The following is a 23,320-nucleotide window of genomic DNA, read 5'->3' on the forward strand; positions in this document are numbered from 1 at the left end:
GTGATGCCATCCAGCCATCTCATCCTCTGTCGCCCCCTTCTCCTCCTGCCCCCAATCCCTCCCAGCAACAGAGTCTTTTCCAATGAGTCAACTCTTCACATGAGGTGGCCAAAGTACTGGAGTTTCAGCCTTAGCATCATTAGTGCATCCTATATGAAGTTTTTCCCTTGACCTCAGTTCTACAACAACTTTCAATCAGAAGAAAATTCAATTTCCTTGAATCTCCGAAAGGAGATCAAATAGAGAAGATTTTCACAAAACAACAGGCACATGTTCACTAGGCACCAAGCACAGCAAAGCAATAGTGTCCTGTGATTTAGTGTGACAGAAAATTATAGTCTTAACACCTGAAAACAGTATAATCATTATTTGTTCAATTACACCAAGAAAAGCAAACTGCTCATTGCTGGTGATGTTTGCATCTAAACTTTTTCCCCAAAATAAATATAGATGTTTTCATCTAAACGTTTTCCCCCCAAAAATAAAAAATAAATTTATTTTTATTTCCCCAAAATAAAAATAAATGGTCCTAAATCTACTAAAATTGAAATTCCTAGAATTTGAGAAGCTATATACAAATGAAGATTTTTCATTAGCTGTCTAAAGTAACACAACATCTAATGAAAAGCACAAACTAATACCAGAGAAAGACACATTTTACAAAGTCAAATTCAGTAAAAGACTACATAATGTAGTCAGTATGCCTTTCTCTATGAATTGGTTCTTTGAGCAGAAGAACTCAGAGATTAAATTCTCGCTCTAACACTCAGAAGAACATTATAACCTCAAGAATGGAAATTACAGGGGAAAAAAAAAAATCTCAAATCAACAAGACCTTGATTTTTAACACTACTAAGTATACTGAGCAGGAACGCTAAGAAAACTGTGGCTTCAAATTCAATAAGCAAGCACTCCTAAGAGAGAGTTTTGCTCTCCTTCTTCATGTAGTTTCAGTTTTCATTTTGGATTTACAACATTTTGTGTGGTATTGTTAAATATGTCTGTGCACTCATTTTCTGTTCAATTTCTAAATGTACAGCAAAAATTGAGCCAGAATTGGAGATGCTGACTATTTTCCCACAGGTCTTTATGCCAAGGTTTAAAATATACAGTTCAATTCTTTCACCATTTTGTTGCAAATTGACTAAAATACTGAGTTTATTTTGCTAACTGAATGTATCTTTGTTCATCTGGAAGAGCAAACGCTTCAGTTCTTCATCCTTGGCCTGTTTCAGAGCTCAGGGATGATCAGACTTTTGGCTACACTGCGGCTCTCTTATCAAAATAACTCCAGCATTCTTGTTCAGTCACAAAGCTTCCCAAAGGGCTATACACTTCCACTGCTGTTTGTACTTAAGTCAACAGTACCAAGTGGCCTGCTGTGGTTTCCACTACCTATGCTCTCATCATTCCACTGTGAAGGGTGGGAAAAATTAACTGTTTTAAGCTCAGTACTTAAGCCTGTCACTCATATTTGTTCCTCGACCACCACTCAGATCAGGATTCAGGAGGCTAGGACTATATCCACTGAAAAGTATATTGCTCCTTATCAACATTTCAACATAAAAAGAATGGCTCAGTGTTTGAAGTATAAATCATCACAGGATCATACAATCAAATACTTCTCTTCTACTTAATACAAACAATTGTTAGGAGTGAGCTTTTTTAAGCCAGATTCATTTATAGTGAATTCTTTATAGTCAAAATAATTTAAAAATAATAGTAGTTTTGACCCTACTTAGAAATACCTTAGTGTTTTTAAACTTTATATATTTTTGGAATGCAAATAATTAATTAGAAATGTAAATATACAGAAATATAAATAAGCACAACAAATATAAGGTGACCTCAGATTAATGGATTATATTTATATAATAAAACTATTTGAATTAAAAAAAATAAGCCAACAATTGAAAACTTAAAGACATCTTCTAGGACTTCCCCAGTGATTCAGTGGTAAAGAATCCACCTGCAGTGCAGAAGATACAGGTTCAATCCTTGGGTCAGGAAGATCCCCTGGAGGAGGAAATGGCAACCCATTCCAGTATTCTTGCCTGGAAAATCCCATGGACAGAGGAGCCTTGCAGGCTACAGTCTATGGGGTCACAAAGAGTCACACAGGACAGCAAGAGCTAGCGACATCTTCTGGCATGATTATTTTGAAATGATAAAAGCATTTCAAACAACAAACTATTGTGCTGATTTACATGCGAAGGCTGAACAATAACCACCTATACGTACCGCCTTATTCAATTAAGTAGATGACATTAAAAATGCTAGAAATTTTACATTTTAAATAACATTTTCATCCTAAATGTTGAAGATAAAATCATTTAAAGACAAACATTTAATGAAATAAGTTTATTTTGAGGAAGAAATTTAAAACTACAAGACATTCTTAAAATAGTACTTGAGTAAAAAAGTTCAAACTAAACTTCCTTATTTTTTTTTAAATTTAATTTTATTTTATTTTTAAACTTTACATAATTGTATTAGTTTTGCCAAATATCAAAATGAATCCGCCACAGGTATACATGTGCTCCCCATCCTGAACCCTCCTCCCTCCTCCCTCCCCATACCATCCCTCTGGGTCGTCCCAGTGCACTAGCCCCAAGCATCCAGTATCGTGCATAGAACCTGGACTGGCATCTCGTTTCTTACATGATATTTTACATGATTCAATGTCATTCTCCCAAATCTTTCCACCCTCTCCCTCTCCCACAGAGTCCTGTGGAGAAAAGGGAACCCTCTTACACTGTTGGTGGGAATGCAAACTAGTACAGCCACTATGGAGAACAGTGTGGAGATTCCTTAAAAAACTGGAAATAGAACTGCCTTATGATCCAGCAATCCCACTGCTGGGCATACACACTGAGGAAACCAGAAGGGAAAGAGACACGTGTACCCCAATGTTCATCGCAGCACTGTTTATAATAGCCAGGACATGGAAGCAACCTAGATGTCCATCAGCAGATGAATGGATAAGAAAGCAGTGGTACCTATACACAATGTTGTCATCCATTTTCACAGTCATAAATTATTTTTCTTGTGATGAGAACTTCTAAGAACTATAACTTTGAAAATTCAATACGGTACTATTAAATACAGTTACCATAGTGCACATTACATCACTATAGCTTATTTATTTTATAACTGGAAATTTGTACCTTTAGACCACCATCAATCATTTTGTGCCCTAGCCCAAATTTTCACTTTGGATTTAACTGACAATAAATGCATTTTAAATAATTACTGGAGTCTATGAATCACTTCATGATGGATTGTTTTCTGGAAATATATATATTTATAACTGGAGTACAGTTGATTTATAATGTTATATTAGTTTCAGATATACAATATAGTGATTCAATATTTTATAGATTATACTCCATTTAAAGTTATTATAAAATATTGGCTATATACCATGGTATACAATATAGATCATGCTGGATTTTTTTTAAAGATCTAGGTTGCTGAAGTAATTTGAATTCCAGAATCAATTAAAAAATACAATTCAAATTTTTATATGACCCTAAGATTTCAACATTAGTGGTTAATCTGTCAATTTTTACCTTTGTTGAACTCTAAAATCAATATTCTAGCATTTATTCAGCATTCTATATTTTTCTAAAGCTTCAAAATTGTTTCTTTAAAATGCTGTGGATAAAGATGACATTTCAAAGACATTATAAATAAATAAGAGAAAGTTAAAATGAAAAAATGCTTAATGGTTTGCCTAAAATCAGAACTGGGAGAAGGCAATGGCACCCCACTCCAGTACTCTTGCCTGGAAAATCCCATGGACGGAGGAGCCTGGTAGGCTGCAGTCCATGGGGTCACTAAGAGTCAGACACAACTGAGAGACTTCACTTTCACTTTCATGCACTGGAGGAGGAAATGGCAACTCACTCCAGTGTTCTTGCTTGGAGAATCCAAGGGACGGCGGGTCCTGGTGGGCTGCCGTCTGTGGGGTCGCACAGAGTCAGACACGACTGAAGCGACTTAGCAGCAGCAGCAAAATCACAACTTACTTGGACAGATTTAATTTCATCAACACAATGTTTGTTGTTTAGTTGCTAAGTTGTGTTCCACTCTTTTGCGACCTGATGGACTAGCCTATCAGGTGCCTCGGTCCATGGGATTTCCAGGCAGAAATACTGCAGTGGGTTGCCTTTTCCTTCTCTAGAAGATCTTCCCAACTATACCTATTCATAATAGCTGTCCTTCCTATTATACTTTCATGGAAAAAACTGAAAAGCCAGATTCAAATTAACATTTTATATAATTAGGACAGCTTCCAATATAGTTTATGTATTTATAAGGGAACTATGCAAATATGTATTTGTGTACTGCATGTATATTTGCTTTGTGTGTGTGTGTGCGCTCAGTAGTGCCCGACTCTTGGCGGCTTGATGGACTGTAGGCCACCAGGCTTTTCTGCCCATGGGATTTTCCAGGCAGGAATACTGGAGTGGGTGGCCATTTCCTTCCACAGAAGATCTTTCTGATCCCAGGATCGAATCTGCATGCACTGTGTCTCCTGGAGATGTTAGCAGGTTGATTCTTTACCACAGTGCCGCTTGGTTGTCATTAAAAACAAATTATCAAACTACTAGCACTTTTAAAGGCACTTTTTATTGTTGGGGTGTTGGAGAAGTCCCTTGAGTGTCCCTTGGACTGTAAGGAGATCCAACCAGTCAATCCTATAGGAAATCAGTCATGAATATGCATTGGAAGGATTGATGCTGAAGCTGAAACGCCAATACTTTGGCCACCTGATGTAAAGAACTGACTCACTGGAAAAGACCCTGATGCTGGGAAAGACTGAAGGCAGGAGGAGAAGGGGACACCAGAGGATGAGATGGTTGGATGACATCACTGACTCAATGGACATGAGTTTGAGCAAGCTGCGGGAGTTGGTGATGGACAGGGAAGCCTGGCGTGTTGCAGTCCATGGGGTCGCAAAGAGTCCGACATGACTTAGTGACTGAACTGAACTGATTTTGCAAGCTAAATGGCATAATATTTCAAAAGATGATTATATAGTTTTTGAACATCTTCCTGAACACAAATTTTTGACAACCTAAACCAGCTGAAATACACTGAAGTATGTTTTTCAAGTATACAAGTAAAGTCTTACTTTGGGTCCCTGGTAATAATTACTGTCCCAGGGATAACTTGTTATATAGCAAATATTTGCTCCCCCTTCTGTGTAATAAGGAATTTTCTCTGGGAAGCAATAATGAAGTTATGGGTTAAATTTCCCAGTCCACCTATGTATTATGAGTATGTACATGTTCATCCTCCAATTTAAATATTCAATATTATAAAGTTCTTTAAGGATAAAAGACTTGAGTATTAAAAGCTTAATTTTTAAAAAATGCTGAACACTATTAAGTATCCGCATCTATATTAGCATGATTATTTTATAGAATAATGAAAAAAAAGGTTTTGAAGTATGATAGCCCTTTTATGGCCCTGGGCAACTTTCTTTTAAAAAACCAGTTTGAACAGTGGGCATTATTTTGTATATATAAAACTTCATGTACATGCCCATTATACCATGTATATTTATCTTATGTTAACTCTCTCTAGCAACTCTCTTTCTCTGTTCTGAACTGCAGTTGTATTTCTGGAGCCAACCTGTTGCTTTCCTCCCTTTCTCCCACCCTTCCGTCTCTTTTCCTTCCCTCGTTTCCCCCCTCTACCCTTCCTTTCATCCTTCCATACTCCTTTCCATCTTGCCATCTCTGTGTTTCTCTGACAAAAGGCAACTCAAGGAAGAAAGACTTTAGCAGCTGGTTCAGTATTTTTGAAACTTGAATTGTGAGAAACCATGTTTTTCTAAGAGTCCATTACATTAAGATGAGTAAGTATAAAGAACTGAGTGAAAGTACTAATCTGGGAAATGAACTTTGGCAATTATGAATATGAGTTTCAAAAACCAGACTGCTTCATTATTTCTTGTTCCAGTGTGCCACATAAGAACCCTGTTGATAAAAAAAAAATTATCAATCCTAATTAATAAAGTACTAATTTCATCTGATGGTAAAGGTCAATGCATGCTTTGGGGCTTCCCTGCTGGCTCAGAGGTAGATTCCATCTAACAATACAGGAGACATGAGTTTGATCCCTGGGTCAAGAAGATATTATGGAAAAGGAAATGCAAGCCACTCCAGTATATTCTTCCCTGGAAAATTCCATGGATAGAGGAGGATGACAAGCTATAGTCCATGAGTCATAAAAAGAGATGGACATGACTTAGCAACTAAATAACAGCAAATTAAGTTAAGTACCCAATTTAAGAAACTAGAAAAAACAACAGAACAAATCCCTCCAAAAAGCAGTATCTGTCTTAGCCTAAGTAGTAGAAAAAAGTTACCTTTGAGACTTTTTAAACACAACTCTGGGTTACACATAGGTTTGAGGGCTTGACTTCACACTACAAAAAAGTTTCAAAAAACATCCAACTAAGAAGTTAATAAAAAAAGGGTCTCAGGTTAGTGATGGCCTTTTGAGTCCCTCAGAGAAGGAAATTCATGAAATCCCTATTGGGGAACAGGCCCTCAAATACTATGAAAGAGTCTCATGAAGCCCCACTAGTGGAAGAACTCTGAATAGAAGAGCACGAAAAACATAGAGAAACAGTCTACTAAGAGCAAGAATTACAAATGTAACAGTATGATTAAACTCTCAAGATTCAGATAAAAGATTTGATAAATAATATAAAAGAATTTTACTAGACATGGAACAACAGACTGGTTTCAAATCAGGAAACGAATGCATCAAGGCTGTATATTATCACCCTGCTTATTTAACTTATATGCAGAGTACATCATGCAAAATGCTGGACTGGATGAAGCACAAGCTGGAATCAAGATTGCCGGGAAAAATATCAATAACCTCAGATATGCAGATGATACCACCCTTATAGCAGAAAGTGAAGAGGAACTAAAGAGCCTGTAGACGAAAGTGAGAGGAGAGTGAAAAACCTGGCTTAAAACTCACCATTCAGAAAACTAAGATCATGGCATCTGGTCCCATCATTTCATGGCAAATAGACGGGGAAACAGTGGAAACAGTGAGAGACTATTTTTCTGGGCTCCCAAATCACTGCAGATGGTGACTGCAGCCATGAAATTAAAAGACGCTTGCTCCTTCGAAGAAAAGCTATGACCAACCAAGATAGCATATTAAAAATCAGAGACATTACTTTGCCAACAAAGGTCTGTCTAGTCAAAGCTCTCGTTTTTCCAGTAGTCTTGTATGGATGTGAGAGTTGGACTATAAAGAAAGCTGAGCGCCGAAGGATGGATGCTTTTGAACTGCAGTGTTGGAGAAGACTCTTGAGAGACCCTTGGATAACACGGAGATATAACCTGTCAATCCTAAATGAAACCAGTCCTGAATATTCACTGAAAGGACTTACCCTGAAGCTGAAACTTCAATACTTTGGTATCCTGATGAGAAGAACTGACTCATTTGAAAAGGCCCTGATGCTGGGAGGGATTGGGGGCAGGAGGAGAAGGGGACGACAGAGGATGAGATGGCTGGATGGCATCAGCGACTCAAAGGACATGAATTTGAGTAAGCCCCAGGAACTGGTGATAGACAGGGAAGCCTGGCGTGCTGCAGTCCATGGTGCCACAAAGAGTCGGACACAACTGAGCTACTGAACTGAACTGATAAAAGAATTATGTTTAAAACAAAAGACAGAAAAAAACTGAAAATATGAATTCATTATAATGAATTTATATAGAAATGCATTTATAGTGACAATGAATATACACATCTCTATGCCCTGGTTTTAGAAAAGGCAGAGGAACCAGAGATCAAATTGCCAACATCCGATGGATCATGGAAAAAGCAAGAGAGTTCCAGAAAAACATCTATTTCTGATTTATTGACTATGCCAAAGCCTTTGACTGTGTGGACCACAATAAAATGTGGAAAATTCTGAAACAGATGGGAATACCAGACCACCTGACCTGCCTCTTGAGAAACCTATATGTAGGTCAGGAAGCAACAGTTAGAACTGGAAATGGAACAACAGACTGGTTCCAAATAGGAAAAGGAGTATGTCAAGGCTGTATATTGTTACCCTGTTTATTTAACTTATATGCAGAGCACATCATGAGAAACACTGGACTGGAAGAAACACAAGCTGGAATCAAGATTGCCGGGAGAAATATCAATAACCTCAGATATGCAGATGACACCACCTTTATGGCAGAAAGTGAAGAGGAACTCAAAAGCCTCTTGATGAAAGTGACAGTGGACAGTGAAAAAGTTGGCTTAAAGCTCAACATTCAGAAAACTCAGATCATGGCATCTGGTCCTAACATTTCATGGGAAATAGATGGGGAAACAGTGGAAACAGTGTCAGACTTCATTTTTTGGGGCTCTAAAATCACTGCAGATGGTGACTGCAGCCATGAAATTAAAAGATGCTTACTCCTTGGAAGGAAAGTTATGACCAATCTAGATAGCATATTCAAAAGTAGAGACATTACTTTGCCAACAAAGGTTCGTCTAGTCAAGGCTATGGTTTTTCCTGTGGTCAAGTATGGATGTGAGAGTTGGACTGTGAAGAAGGCTGAGTGCTGAAGAATTGATGCTTTTGAACTGTGGTGTTGGAGAAGACTCTTGAGAGTCCCTTGGACTGCAAGGAGATCCAACCAGTCCATTCTGAAGGAGATCAGCCCTGGGATTTCTTTGGAAGGAATGATGCTAAAGCTGAAACTCCAGTACTTTGGCCACCTCATGTGAAGAGTTGACTCATTGGACAAGACTCTGATGCTGGGAGGGATTGCGGGCAAGAGGAGAAGGGGACGACAGAGGATGAGATGGCTGGATGGCATCACTGACTCGACGGACATGAGTCTGAGTGAAATCCGGGAGTTGGTGATGGACAGGGAGGCCTGGCGTGCTGCGATTCATGGGGTCGCAAAGAGTCAGACACGACTGAGCGACTGATCCGATCTGATCTGATGCCCTGTATCATAATAAATCAGATTTCATTTGGTCAAAATGAGTTGATTTTCTAAATCATTTAATATCCACATATTAAAAGAACCTTTTAAGTAGCTTTTAAGTAGTTTCAAAGCTATTCTATACCACGGGTACAAAGTTGGTACTGGTTGTTTAAATTAGAGTCATGCTACGATAAAAAAGATAATAGGTAATAGGGTGATAGTGGAAAGTTTATACCCCACATCAAGTATGGATGGTACTGAAACAATATAATCATCATTTAGCATTGTTTCTTCTCAGTTAATGTAAGCCTCTCAGTGAGAGGTAAATTACCTCTAACTCATAATGTTTGACTTAACATTTATTTCAGATGAAAAAAATAGCATAAAAAGCACAACACAGAAACAGAAAAAAAAAACAGTGCCAAACTTTCATTACATCTCTTGCTATTTGAACAAAATTAGTTAGAGCTGAAGCCTGCTAGAAGTTTGCCTTCACACAGAATTATTATCAACCGAGAAAATTATGTTCAACCTAAAAAATATTACCTAATATTGAAAAAGTTAGGTGAAATACTTATTCAACATTATTACTGAAAATCCTAGCCAGAGTAATTAGGCATGAAAAAGAAGTAAAAGACAACAAAACTGGATAGGAAATAGCAGAATTCTCTCTGTTGATTAACAACATGACCTTGTAACTATAAAATCTAAAAATTCCACAAAAAAACTGTTAAAGCTAATAAACTCATCAATATACAAACTCAAACATAAAAGTCAGCTGTGTTTTTATACAATAACAATGAGTATCAGAAAAGGAATAAAACAGTTCTATTTATAATAGCATCAAAAAGAGTAAAATACTTAGGCATAAACCAGGAAGTGAAAGACTACAAAGTATTGCTAAAAGAAATAATGCTAATGCTAAGTCACTTCAGTTGTGTCCAACTCTGTGTGTCCGACTCTGGGCTGCCCATAGACGGCAGCCCACCAGGCTCCGCTGTCCCTGGGATTCTCCAGGCAAGAATACTGGAGTGGGTTGCCATTTCCTTCTCCAATAAGAGAAAATAAATGCACATATAAATGCTCCATGTTTATGAATCAGAAGACTTAATGTTAAAAATGAACAGTATTTGGCAAAACTAATACAATTATGTAAAGTTTAAAAATAAAATAAAATTTAAAAAAAATTAAAAAAAATAAATAAAATGAACAGCTGTTGTTTGATACGTACCACATTTCAGTTAGGAAATTTTTTTTTAAAGTTCTGGATACAGTTGATGGTGATGGTGGCACAACAACCTGAATGTACTCAATGTCACACAACAGTACACTTAAAAATGGTTTAAATGGTAATTTTGCATTGTATATTTTACCAGAGACAAAGCTTTGATATAAAAATCTTAATTGGGATGTAAAATCATAATCTCATAGTATCAAAAGAATACCAGTGTATTTATTTAGCATTTGTAACATATGTTCATTAGTTTTATTTTATACAGACTGGGTTACTAGAGTGGCATACAAAATATTTGACCATTAAATATTACTTTATCAATGAGCAAAATAAAATTTTCTATGAATCAGTTCAGTTCAGTCACTCAGTCACGTCCAACTCTTTGCGACCCCATGAATCGCAGCACGCCAGGCCTCCCTGTCCATCACCAACTCCTGGAGTTCACTCAGACTCACGTCAATCGAGTCAGTGATGCCATCCAGCCATCTCATCCTCTGTCGTCCCCTTCTCCTCCTGCCCCCAATCCCTCCCAGCATCAGAGTCTTTTCCAATGAGTCAACTCTTCGCATGAGATGGCCAAAGTACTGGAGTTTCAGCTTTAGCATCATTCCTTCCAAAGAAATCCCAGGGCTGATCTCCTTCAGAATGGACTGGTTGGATCTCCTTGCAGTCCAAGGGACTCTCAAGAGTCTTCTCCAACACCACAGTTCAAAAGCATCAATTCTTCGGCGCTCAGTCTTTTTTCACAGTGCAACTCTCACATCTATACATGACTACTGGAAAAACCATAGCCTTGATTAGACGGACCTTTGCTGGCAAAGTAATGTCTCTGCTTTTGAATATGCTATCTAGGTTGGTCATAACTTTCCTTCCAAGGAGTAAGCATCTTGTAATTTCATGGCTGCAGTCACCATCTGCAGTGATTTTGGAGCCCCCCAAAAAACAAAGTCTGACACTGTTTCCATTGTTTTCCCACCTATATCCCATGAAGTGATGGGACCTGATGCCATGATCTTAGTTTTCTGAATGCTGAGCTTTAAGCCAACTTTTTCACTCTCCTCTTTCACCTTCATCAAGAGGCTTTTGAGTTCCTCTTCACTTTCTGCCATAAGGGTGGTGTCATCTGCATATCTGAGGTTATTGATATTTCTCCCTGCAATCTTGAGTGCAGCTGGTGCTTCTTCCAGCACAGTGTTTCTCATGATGTATTCTGCATATAAGTTAAATAAGCAGGGTGACAATATACAGCCTTGACGTTCTCCTTTGCCTATTTGGAACCAGTCTGTTGTTCCAAGTCCAGTTCTAACTGTTGCTTCCTGACCTGCATACAAATTTCTCAAGAGGCAGGTCAGGTGGTCTGGTATTCCCATGTCTTTCAGAATTTTCCACAGTTTATTGTGATCCAGACAGTCAAAGGCTGTGGCATAGAGAGTATTATTATTGGAGTTGGAAACCTGGAACAAGATGTGCACCTATACTCCCTTTAAGGCTTCCCTGATAACTCAGCTGATAAAGAATCCACCTGCAATGCAGGAGACCCTGGTGGGATTCCTAGGTCAGGAAGATCCACTGTAGAAGAGATAGGCTACTCACGCCATTATTCTTTGGTTTCCCTTGTGGCTCGGCTGGTAAAGAATCCACCTGCAATGCGGGAGACCTGGATTTGATCCCTGGGTTGGGAAGATCCCCTCGAGAAGAGAAAGGCTATCCACTTCATTATTCTGGCCTGGAGAATTCCAAGGACTGTATAGTCCATGGGGTCACAATGAGTCAGACAGGACTGAGCAACTTTCACTTTCACTCCCTTTAAGGATGATAACATTAGTGTCTTTTGTCTATCCAGTCCTTACCTCTTTCCTAATAGTCTCCTAAGCTAAAACTTCTTCTATATGCAAATAATGCCTAACTAAGACCCAGTTTAGATAAGGGGTGAGTGGTACCCAAGTGCCTTTTCAAGTAGGATTACCTTGTTGACTACCTTGTTGATTATTATACAGCGACTGTGGAATTTCCACACAAAACAAATTTTCTGTAGATAAGTAAAACAAGAGGGAACACTTCCTATATAATTTTATGAAGATAGCATAGCCATGACACCAAAATACAACAAAGTTTTTATGTAAAAGAAAAATTAAAGGTCAGTATTACTGATGACTATACAAACTCAAACCCTAAACAAAATATTAACAAACACAATCCATCAAGATATAAAAAAGAAACTATACCACAGCCAACTTGGGTTTGTTCCAGATGCAAGATCAGCTTAATACTGAAAATCAGGGGCTTCCCTGGTGGTTCAATGGTAAAGAATCTATCTGTGAATGCAGGATTCATGGGTTTGATCCCTGATCTAGGAAGATCCTACATGCTGCAGAGCAATTAAGTCTGTGCAACAACTATTGAGCCTGGGAGCCACAACTACTGAGCCCATGTGCTACGACTACTGAAGCCTGTGTGCCCCAGAGCCCGTGCTCCACAAGAGAAGCCACTGCAATGAGAAGCCTGAGAACCACATTTTGAGAGTAGCCCCCGTTCACCACAACTAGAGAAAAGCCTGCAGAGTAATGAAGATCCAGCACAGCCAAAAATAAACAAAATTTTTTTAAAAAGAAAGATAATCAAACAAAGTTACTAGTCACCTTAAAGGAAGAGGAAGAAACTAGTATATAACCATATCAACTGAACAAAAGTTCCAAATACCAAAGAATACTTCTATAATAAAATGGGAAAGATTTCTAAAAAGAAAACAAAAATCTTACTGAAATTAAGAAAATACAAATAGAGGAATGTACCATATTCATAGATACTCAGTTAATATTTGTACTAACATATTGAGATGAATATTAATATTATCTCCACTTCTAGAGATAATGAAACTAAAGAGAAGAGGTTAAATAATGTGATCACAGGGCTTCCCAGGTGGCGCAGTGGTAAAGAATCTGCCTGCAATTCAGGAGATGCAGGTTTGATCCCTGGGTCAGGAAGATCCCCTGGAGGAAGGCATGGCAACCCACTCCAATATTCTTGCCTGGAGAATCCCATGGACAGAGGAGCCTGGTGGGCTACAGTCCACGCAGTACAAAGAGTTGGACACAACTGAAATGACTAAACACAATGTGGTCATAAACTTTAGAGATAAAAATTCAAACTGTCTGCTTCCAAAGTGTTTTCTATCGACTGCATTAACTTAGAATCACACTTGGATGAGTCGACCCAGTACCTGGTTTGTGTGACACTAGCCGAAATTCACTACATTTCGATTTTCTAGTAAATGAGATTTCCAACAATCCCTTTCAATAGAATAGCTATAAACTGATGGAATTAAGAGAAATATCTTTGCTCACTTGTCAAGCTCTGTAAAATTGTTATCCCAAATTAGAGGGAGGCAATCCTTAAAGCCGACAAAGTAGAGTCTATGACAAAAAGTGGGGAAGTAGCAGAAACAATTTAGCTGGTTTTCCTCAGGAGAAAAAAAAAAAAAAAAACACCTTAGAGAAAATAAATTACCAACACTCGATTTTTATGTTTGCAAAGTTACTATGAAAACTAAGTAAATGACTTCTAATTTTCACTTTTTTTCTCTTTGGTACTACATTTTCTGGCAAAATTAGAAATATGCTTGAATTCATTCAGGGATAGTATTATATGCTGTCTTAATTCTATACCATCCATATTGGTAGTAAGCAAATCATTAAAACCACAGAAATGTGCTCTTCTTAGTAAGAAAATCAGTACTAAATAAAGAAAATCAGTACTAAATAAAGTATATTGAATGATTCTACATTCACTTTCTTCTACTCCTTAACTTATGTAATAAATAACTCAGTTATCAACATATTTCACTAAGTAAAAAAAATTAAAATAGCATTTCTAGTATTAGTTTTGAAATGGTTTCTCAGGCACAGGTCATATAAATTGCATACAATATCTTCAGGACAAAATAACTTCATTAAGAATTAATCAACCTTTATATATCAGTGTTCATACAGCATTATTCATAATAGCTAAAAGGTGGAAATAACCCAGATGTCCATCAACAGATCAATGGATAAATAAAATAAGCTATATCAGCAAATGGAATATCAGCCATAGAAGGGAATGAAATTCTTATACATGTTACTATGTGAATAAATCTCTAAAACATTACACTACGTAAAATAAGCTATACAAATACTTACAATTCCTCTTCTATTAGGTTCCCAGAATAGATGAATTCACAGAAACAGAAAGTATTAATAATGGTTATCAAGGATGGTGATGGGAAAATGGGGAGTCACTGTTTTATGGGAGAAGACTTTTTGTTTGAAATGATGAAATAGTTCTGAAGATGGATAGTTGTTATGGCTGGGGCATTAAATATCATTTAATAATTCCACTGAATTGTAAATATAAAAATGGTGAAAATGGTAAATAATGTTACTTATATTTTACCCACAATAAAAATATTCAGCAAAAAAAAGTTAACCATTGATTTTGAGAATCTAATATAACACATACAAGACAGAATGAGGAAAACAAAGATCCCAAAGACCAGTTCTCAGTACTCAAAGATGTTAAAGAAATTTAAATTCAAGTAACATGGCAGATCAAGTTGAAATGCATGTTTTCCATTTCTACCACAAAAGCACTGAAATTCTAGATAAAACACAAGAATTTTGTCTTTTCTTTCATCTGTTCTTCTTCAATCATTAATACACTGTTTATCTGGGAGGCTAACCTATGTGAACAATATGTACAAATATTCTTGTCCTCTGGTTTCTAGTTGTTCTGTGGAACAGCAGCAGGAGACAGGAAGGAAGAAAAAAATATGAAGTCAGAGTATTAGTCCATTTCCCACGCCTTTAAGCCTATTTATAGCAATAACATCCTAGTGTTACTGCTCCAGGTACTATACTATCTCCAGTGGTTTCCCTTCCTAGTCAACACCTTTGTCCTTATGAGAATGTCACTTTCCTCTGATTCATAAAATAGTGAAACTTGAAACAAATAAAAGGAAATCTCAAGATGTCAGAAATGGAAGAGGAAACACAAATCTGAGTAATGAATGGGAACTGAGTCTGTGGTGGTAAATGGAGGTATCAAACTCAAGTAGAGGTTTGAGCAATGTCATTTTAATTCTCACTCAGGGCAATGGCACCCCACTCCAGTACTCTTGCCTGGAAAATCCCATTGATGGAGGAGCCTGGTAGGCTGCAGTCCATGGGGTCGCTAAGAGTCAGACATGACTGAGCGACTTCACTTTCACTTTTCACTTTCACGAATTGGAGAAGGAAATGGCAACCCACTCCAGTGTTCTTGCCTAGAGAATCCCAGGGACGGTGGAGCCTGATGGGCTGCTGTCTATGGGGTCGTGCAGAGTCGGACATGACTGAAGCGACTTAGCAGCAGCAGCAGCAGGGCAAACTGGAGTCTAGGTTGGAGCCATTTACATAAAGCCTGGACCCAAAAAACAGCTGCTTTTTCAGTCAAACAGACGACTCACATGAGGCTTCACTAAACTATAGAAATGTCGTGAATGTTTTCCATATGGGGCACCAAAGTAGGGATGGAACAAGAAAGAAAAACACCAACCTCTCTCTTCTCTCACCTTCCAAATCCCTACTTGCCTCACTGATTGAAACTAGGTGGATTAGATAGTTTAAGGGATACTTGGTAAAGTGGAATTAAAAAAGGAATTGAGAAAATGCCTTGGAATGAAAACAAAGCACTAATGACAGTACAGGAAAAAAGAAAACAAATACAAATCAACTAACAAATAGTGGTGCACAAAGAGAGAGAACATGAGAAGTTCTAGAAAATAAGACTAATGGGAATGTAGAAGAATTTTCCTGCTGTTGTCTGAGAATTTTTTAGAACTGAATAAAAATACTCCACAAAACCTCAAGCCCTGAGCAGGATAAAGGAGAACACACCTACACTTGGTGGCAACAGTTTACTTTTAAAAGAAAAATTTATCAATGAATCAAGTTCTAGAATTCATATGATAACACACATTAGGGACCCTGGAGTTAGAAGGCAGAAGTTTTCATTTCAGCTTTGCCACTTACCTATACAATCTCAACCAAGTCACTTAACCTCTGTAGTTACAAATTCTTCATTGTAAAAGGGAAATAATACCACCAATTCATAATATAGGTTTCAGAATTAATAGAAACAATGCTTGCAAAGTGCTCAGAGTTGAATGATTGCAACAGATAACATGGCATGCAAAGACAGCGTTTACTGTCTGGCTCTCTACTGCAAAAGATTGTGACCTCTGCTTGAAGATGGTACTTGCTTCTGGGCTACCCCATTGTAACAGAGCTGTGGGCAGTTGCCTTCTCTCTTATGTGCTCTACCTGGCAAGAACACTTCCATCAGAGCCATATTAGGGCAACGGGCAGAGACACCACCAGGAAGGCAAGACAGGCCTTGATCAGGCATGAGGTGGGGCCAGCCATGCCAGCTCTACTCACAGAAATCTTCTAAATATTTAACATGCCACCTCTAAGTGAGTGAGTGAAGTTGCCCAGTCGTGTCCAACTCTGTGACCCCATGGACTGTAGCCTACCAGGCTCCTCCATCCGTGGGATTTTCCAGGCAAAATACTGGAGTGGGTTGCCATTTCCTTCTCCAGAGGATCTTTACAACCCATGGATCAAACCCGGGTTTCCCGCATTTTAGGCGGATGCTTTACCAACTGAGCCACTAGGGAAATCATGCCACCTCTAGGAACTCACAAAACTTTTAATTTTCTTCTTAGCACTGACTACATGAAGAAGACTTTGTTGAACTAATTAAATGGTATACCACAGTAGCACTATGCTGTTATAAAATGATTTTGTTACAATGGGGAAGGGATAGAATATAACTATAGGATAATTTCAATGTGACAATTATATTTAAATCCATCAACATCAACACTTTTTCTGAGGCAATTATAAAAATATTAAAAATATATTTATAAAAGTAATACTATGACTCAGAGTTTACTAAGAGACACCAGAAGATGTGTCAAAACTTTGCTGGGACATGGAACTCTTGGCCCTCAGGGTTTTAGAGTAGAGCCTAGAGTGAATGGAGCTTTCAATGACTGAGAGATTCTTTTGATTACTCCAGATGCAAACATCATCTTCTATGTATGTAATGACATGAAAATGGTAGGGAAGCACTACTGTAACTAACTACAAAATATATACTATGTATATATTTTTATAGTTAATTACAATGTTGTGTTAGTTTCTGGTGTACAGCATGGTGATTCAGTTTTATATATATATTCATACACACACAAATATGTTTTTCAGATTCTTTTTCATTATACCTTACTAAAAGATACTGAATATAGTTCCTTGTGCTATACAGCAGGTTCTTGTTGTTTACTATTTTATATATAGTAGTGGTATATGTTCGGAGAAGGCAATGGCACCCCACTCCAGTACTCTTGCCTGGAAAATCCCATGGACGGAGGAGCCTGGTAGGCTGCAGTCCATGGGGTAGCAAAGAGTCGGACACGACTGCGCGACTTCACTTTCACTTTTCACTTTCATGCATTGGAGAAGGAAATGGCAACCCACTCCAGTGTTCTTGCCTGGAGAACCCCAGGGACAGGGCATCCTAGTGGGCTGCCGTCTCTGGGGTTGCACAGAGTCGGACACGACTGAAGCGACTTAGCAGCAGTAGCAGCAGTGGTATATGTTAAGCCCAAACTCCTAATTTGTCTCCACCCCCACACATTATCCCTTCTGGTAACCAGTTTGTTATCTATTTCTGTGAGTCTGTTTCTGTTTAGTAAATAAGTTCATTTCTATCATTTTTTAGATTCCACATATAAGAGATACCAAAAGCTCTTGCAGTAAAGTTCTTACAATGCATAGTGTTCTTACAATGCAAAAGCTCTTGAGACCAAGAGATTACTGTATTGAGCAAGTCAGACAAAGACAGATATAATATGGTTTTGAAAAATGAAGAACTTCAACTTTCTTTAATGTAGTATTTTCCAAACTTATTTAACCAAAGACTTCTTTTTTCACAGCCAATATGTTGACATTGCACAAAATACACTTTGTGAAAAACTTTGGTAATCAAAAGCTTGCGGTGATACATTGATAGACAAGGATAATACAAGTGAAACTGATAAAAGAAGTTAAATACTCTGGGCACTTCACTGGTAAAAAGGAGAGTGTCCCACTAAACAGCTGTTTACTAAGTACTGTATTAAACAATGTTAAGATGAGCATGAGGACGCACGTATTTTGGGAGTAGTCTTTTAGAAAGAAATATTTAAAAAACATCACAAGTTCAGAAAAGACAGGGCTCATCTGAAATGGACACCTGCTGGTCATACATCTAGGACCTGCCATTCACACAAAGTACAATTTAAATGGTACTTTCTAAAACTGTGCTGTGTCCAAGCTAAACAGAAGGACATGGTAACCCTGATTATGAGATTTAATACAGATGAACATGCCCTGCAATTTCCAGAAGGAAGTCAATGTTTTTACCCCCAAAGGGTATGTCCCATTGACTCCATATCCTGAACAGTTTTAGATTTTCATTTGGGGAGAAAAAAAGTACTTCTATCACTTAGGTCATTGTGATTCTTAAGATTTGGAATAAGCAGGAATAGAGGATAGAGAAGTTGCTTATGCAGGGGTCAAATATCAATAGTACTACTCCAACATGCAGTACTTGGGTGCAATCTCAAAAATGACAGAATGGTCTCAGTTCACTTCCAAGGGAAATTGTTCAACATCACAGGAATCCAAGTCTGCCCCAACCACTGATGCCTAAGAAGCTGAAGTTGATTGTTTCCATGAAGACCTACAAGACATAAAACTAACACCAAAAACATATCCTTTTCATCATAGGGGATCAGAATGCAAAAGTAGGAAGTTAAGAGATACCTGGAATAACATCAAGTTTGGCTTTGGAGTACAAAATGAAGATGGGCAAAGGCTAATAGAATTTTGTCAAGAGAGCAACAACCTTTTCCAACAACTCAAGAGACAAATCTGCACAAGGACATCACTAGATGGTCAATACCAAAATCAGCCAAAATGGAGAAGATTATCTGACAGTGATTGAAGTAGGTGAAAATCCTGTTTATAAGTAAATATTTGAGCATTAAATTCTGTTTTAAATCTAAAAACAGTATCTTTTGTATTTATGCATGATTTTAGTATATATTGGAGAAGGAAATGGCAACCCACTCCAGTATTCTTGCCTGGAGAATCCCATGGACTAGAGGAGTCTGGTAGGCTGTGGTCCATGGGGTCAGTTGCAAATAGTCAGACAAGACTAAGTGACTGACACTTAGTATATATTAAGAGCTCCAGAAATGCAACTACTGAAAAGAACAAAAAATTTCTTTTCTTTGAAACTTTATCAAGTTTGCATTATTTCAGAAAATCACACCAACAATGGTCCCACTTGCAGCATTTAATAGTCCTGTACAAGTATGTTTGCATCAGATACATTCACAGTAATTATATGTACCTGGCAACTGCATTTCAACTTCTAATGTAACCATGCCTGAGCATTTACATATTACAATAATAATTTACTATACTTTAATTCTTTATATTTTATTCAGAATACTTTTGAAAACATGTATATGCAGGTTATGTTTATTTTCATTTTAGGATAGTAAAGGAGGGGCTTTGAAAATATTTGTTATAAAAAGGGCACAGATATATTGGGTGAGGTCACAATGTGAAAAATGTAAAGGAAGATTTCTATGATCAGGAGAGAACTTTGCATTGGTCAAGATTGAAAATCACAATCTAAAGATAATAAAGACACTCTGGTTCTGAGCCTCTTTTGCAGTCAGCTTCTAAGTTTCCATACTTCTGAAAAACCCTACATTTACTGTGCCTTAGTTTTTGCCATTTCACAGAACCTCTACTTTCGTGAACTATCCCACTGTCTACTGAAAGTGATGAAAATCCTTGAACCTAAGAGAAACAGTAACACACAGCCATAGCTACCATAGTACCTCATGAGCCTCTAAACTCATCAGCTTCCACAGAGGTAAGGTCATCTTCATTCTCAATCCTGACATAGAACTCTGTGGTATATATATATCACCCTTCATTTACTAACACAATTTTTCAGAAACACTTACCTCAGTAGTAGTTCCAATGTCAGCAGATGGGCTACATGTGCTATTATCTGGAGGAGCTGTGCCCATACTGCTTCTAACTGGAGAGCTAGGGAAAGGCCCCACCACGGACTCCGGGTAAGCGGAAGAAGAACTGAGACTGCCTCTCTTCTGAATCTTATTCCAGACTTTATTCATGATATCTGTTAACTCATATAAGAGCTGAACCTAAGCAGAAGGAAAAAAATAAAAAGCAAAAACAAATCTTTCAACTTCTGGTCAAAACTGACTAAAATACTCAATGTGAGAAACTTAAAACTAAGTCCACAGAAATAAGAATACATGAAATAAAAATCTATCAGTAAATCATTGATTATAGTACTATATCATGATCTATTATTATATATTAATATATGCTATTATATACATATTATCATGATACCATCATTCTGATGATATAGACAAATAATCCAAATATACAATATTAAACATTTAACCATGAATTTGAGACAGATATAATAAATTTAATCATACTTAAAATTGGTCCCATATTTATAACTTGATATTTTATAGCAAGTTAGCATTTTTGTGGGAAAATCATATAATAAAATTAAATGCTAATACAACAGCTTATGATGAGACAGATTTCTTTCAATAAATGACTAATAGAATCACAAATAAATGCCTCTTAAACAGAGTCCTCAGGATCAAAAATTAGAAATCAAATATATCCTATTATATATGACTATTTAGTAATATATAATTGTCATTCTTATTTTTGAATTATTTACAGTTTAAATTTTCTCTATTTTCTGAAGAATAAATCTGAAAGTGGATTTCTTACCCAGCAAAATACAGTAAAGAGAAAAGATATAACAGAGAATAGTAAAAGGAAAATGTTATATGAGACTTTTCTATAGATAAAGAACATAAACTATCCAACCTACTATTCCCCTCAGATTTGTCATTCCTATATCCAGGAAAAAAAAAAAAAAAAACAAAACTGTTTAACTTGCACGTTGTTTGACTAAGTTCTAAGATATTTACATAAGATTTCATAAATAAGCATTAATCATGGAATTTGTATGACAACATATTGCCATATACTGTATAAAAGAAGCCTAGGGGGAAAAATGCAAACACAATATATAAGCAAATCCACAGCTGGATACCATATTCTGCTTGCCATTAAAAAAAGAAAGAAAGAAAGAAAGAAATTCTCATATTTATAAAAAGTTTCAGCCCCAGGACACATCCAGATGATAAAGCTGGCTTCTTATGTGGGCAGAACAGATGCCTAAAAACAGTGTTGTCAATCCTTATTTGATATAAAACAGTACATGGGTTACAGTTTTTTCTTGCTTTTTGTGTGGTGAAGTCTCCAGTCTCAGGTTATAGCTCTTTTTGTTTAAAAAAAAAAAAAAAAATCTAATGGCTAGCATTCCTGGAAAAGAGCTGTTAGAAAATTTTTAGTTTAATTCCTTTTGGCTTTCATAATCATTAGTATTCTCTAAAAAGAAATCATTTTCTTCCAAACCAAATTTTTAAAAAGATTTTACTTTTTCTTAAATAATTAGAACTGACACATAAAGAAAGTATAAATGGTTTCTAAATACTTTTCAGGGCATAAACTTTATTTACTTAAGAGAACAGATGCTGCCTTTATTGTCACTACTTCTGATTTCCTTTAACTCTAACCATTAAATAATTGTATATGAATGTCACCAAGTATACTGTGTATTCAGCATGCCAAATAAGCAATGAAATAAACTTGAAAAGTATCATTATTTTCAAAGAGGAAACTTACAATCACAGAATCCAGGCTTCCTCAATTCAGAGGTTTAAAAAAATAAGGCAAAAATTCTGAAGATAAATGTTCAACTCATATCCTTCAAGCTGTACTGAAAAATATACCCACAAAAGCCACAATGAGCTACTACTAACGACCTATTAAGACATCTGAAATTAAAAAGTATAACCAGACCAAGTATCAGTAAAGATGTAGAGTATCTAAAATTCTCATTTACTCTGACAAAAAACAAAATTTAGAATACAGTTTGTCAGTTTCTGAAAAAGACATATCTACCATATGTGTGAATCATTTCCTAAGTTTCCCCAAGAAAAATTAAAATCTATGTCCACACAAAGACCTATAAAAAACTATTCATAGCAGTTTTATTTCTAAGAGTCTAAACCTAGAAAAAATCTCAAATGCTAACTAGTAAGTTAACCAACAGTACAACAGAATACTTAGGAATAAAAAAAATAAATTATAGATTCATGCAAAAACATGGATTAATCTCAAAATCACAATACTGAATGAAGGAAGCTAGGCAAGAGAGAGCAAGAGAGCACACCTGTAATGATTCCATTTATACAGAATCCAAGCAAATGAAAATTAATCAGTAACAGTATCAGTGATTACCTGGAACTAGGGGAGGAGTAAAAGGGAGAATAACAAAGAGGCACAAACAAACTTTTGAGGATGATGCATTATCTCGACTGTGAAGGTGATTTCATGGGTACACTAGCCAAATGTTATCAAATTAGGTAACCTAAGCATGTGCAATTTATTGTATTTATGCTGCTGTAATTTAGTCGCTTCAGTCATGTCCAACTCTTTTGCAACCCCATGGACTGTAGCCTGCCAGGTAATCTCTGTGCATGGGATTTCCTGGGCAAAAATACTGGAATGGGTCGTCATTTCTGTCTCCAGCAGATATTCCCCACAAAGGGATCGAACCCACATCTCCTGCATTGGCAAGTGGATTCTTTACCACTGAGTTCCTAAAGACATTAAAGGAAATGGAGTAACTGGTAAAATATTTAAGATGAAAGTCAAGGTTGATGGAAATCACTCCTATGAACAAATACTTTGATTCAACCAGGTTAAATATTTATAGTGTCCAAGGCTTTGACTGGCAATGAATAATTTCTAGAACTTATACAGAGGTTTAGGTCTCTGCAGCTGATACAAGGATCTACAACAAATTCAGACATGACAATAAATCTGTTTTAGGTGTGCCCTAT

General features: G+C 36.9%; 1 protein-coding gene across 11 annotated transcripts in view; it reads right to left on the reverse strand.

Annotated features, from left to right (window-relative positions):
- VPS13B (vacuolar protein sorting 13 homolog B) overlaps window positions 1–23,320 on the reverse strand; it is an 806,600-nt gene that overhangs the window by 372,760 nt on the left and 410,520 nt on the right. For all 11 annotated transcript variants that reach the window (XR_003514498.1, XM_027561445.1, XM_027561448.1 and 8 more), the window contains one exon: window positions 20,315–20,518. Coding sequence is in view for 10 of the 11 variants with exons in the window: in XM_027561445.1 (XP_027417246.1) it covers window positions 20,315–20,518 (204 nt within the window). In the remaining variant the exon portion in view is untranslated. The remainder of the gene's footprint in view (window positions 1–20,314; window positions 20,519–23,320) is intronic.

This window comes from Bos indicus x Bos taurus, chromosome 14 (genome assembly GCF_003369695.1).
Source record: "Bos indicus x Bos taurus breed Angus x Brahman F1 hybrid chromosome 14, Bos_hybrid_MaternalHap_v2.0, whole genome shotgun sequence".
Classification (NCBI taxonomy): Eukaryota; Metazoa; Chordata; class Mammalia; order Artiodactyla; family Bovidae; genus Bos; species Bos indicus x Bos taurus.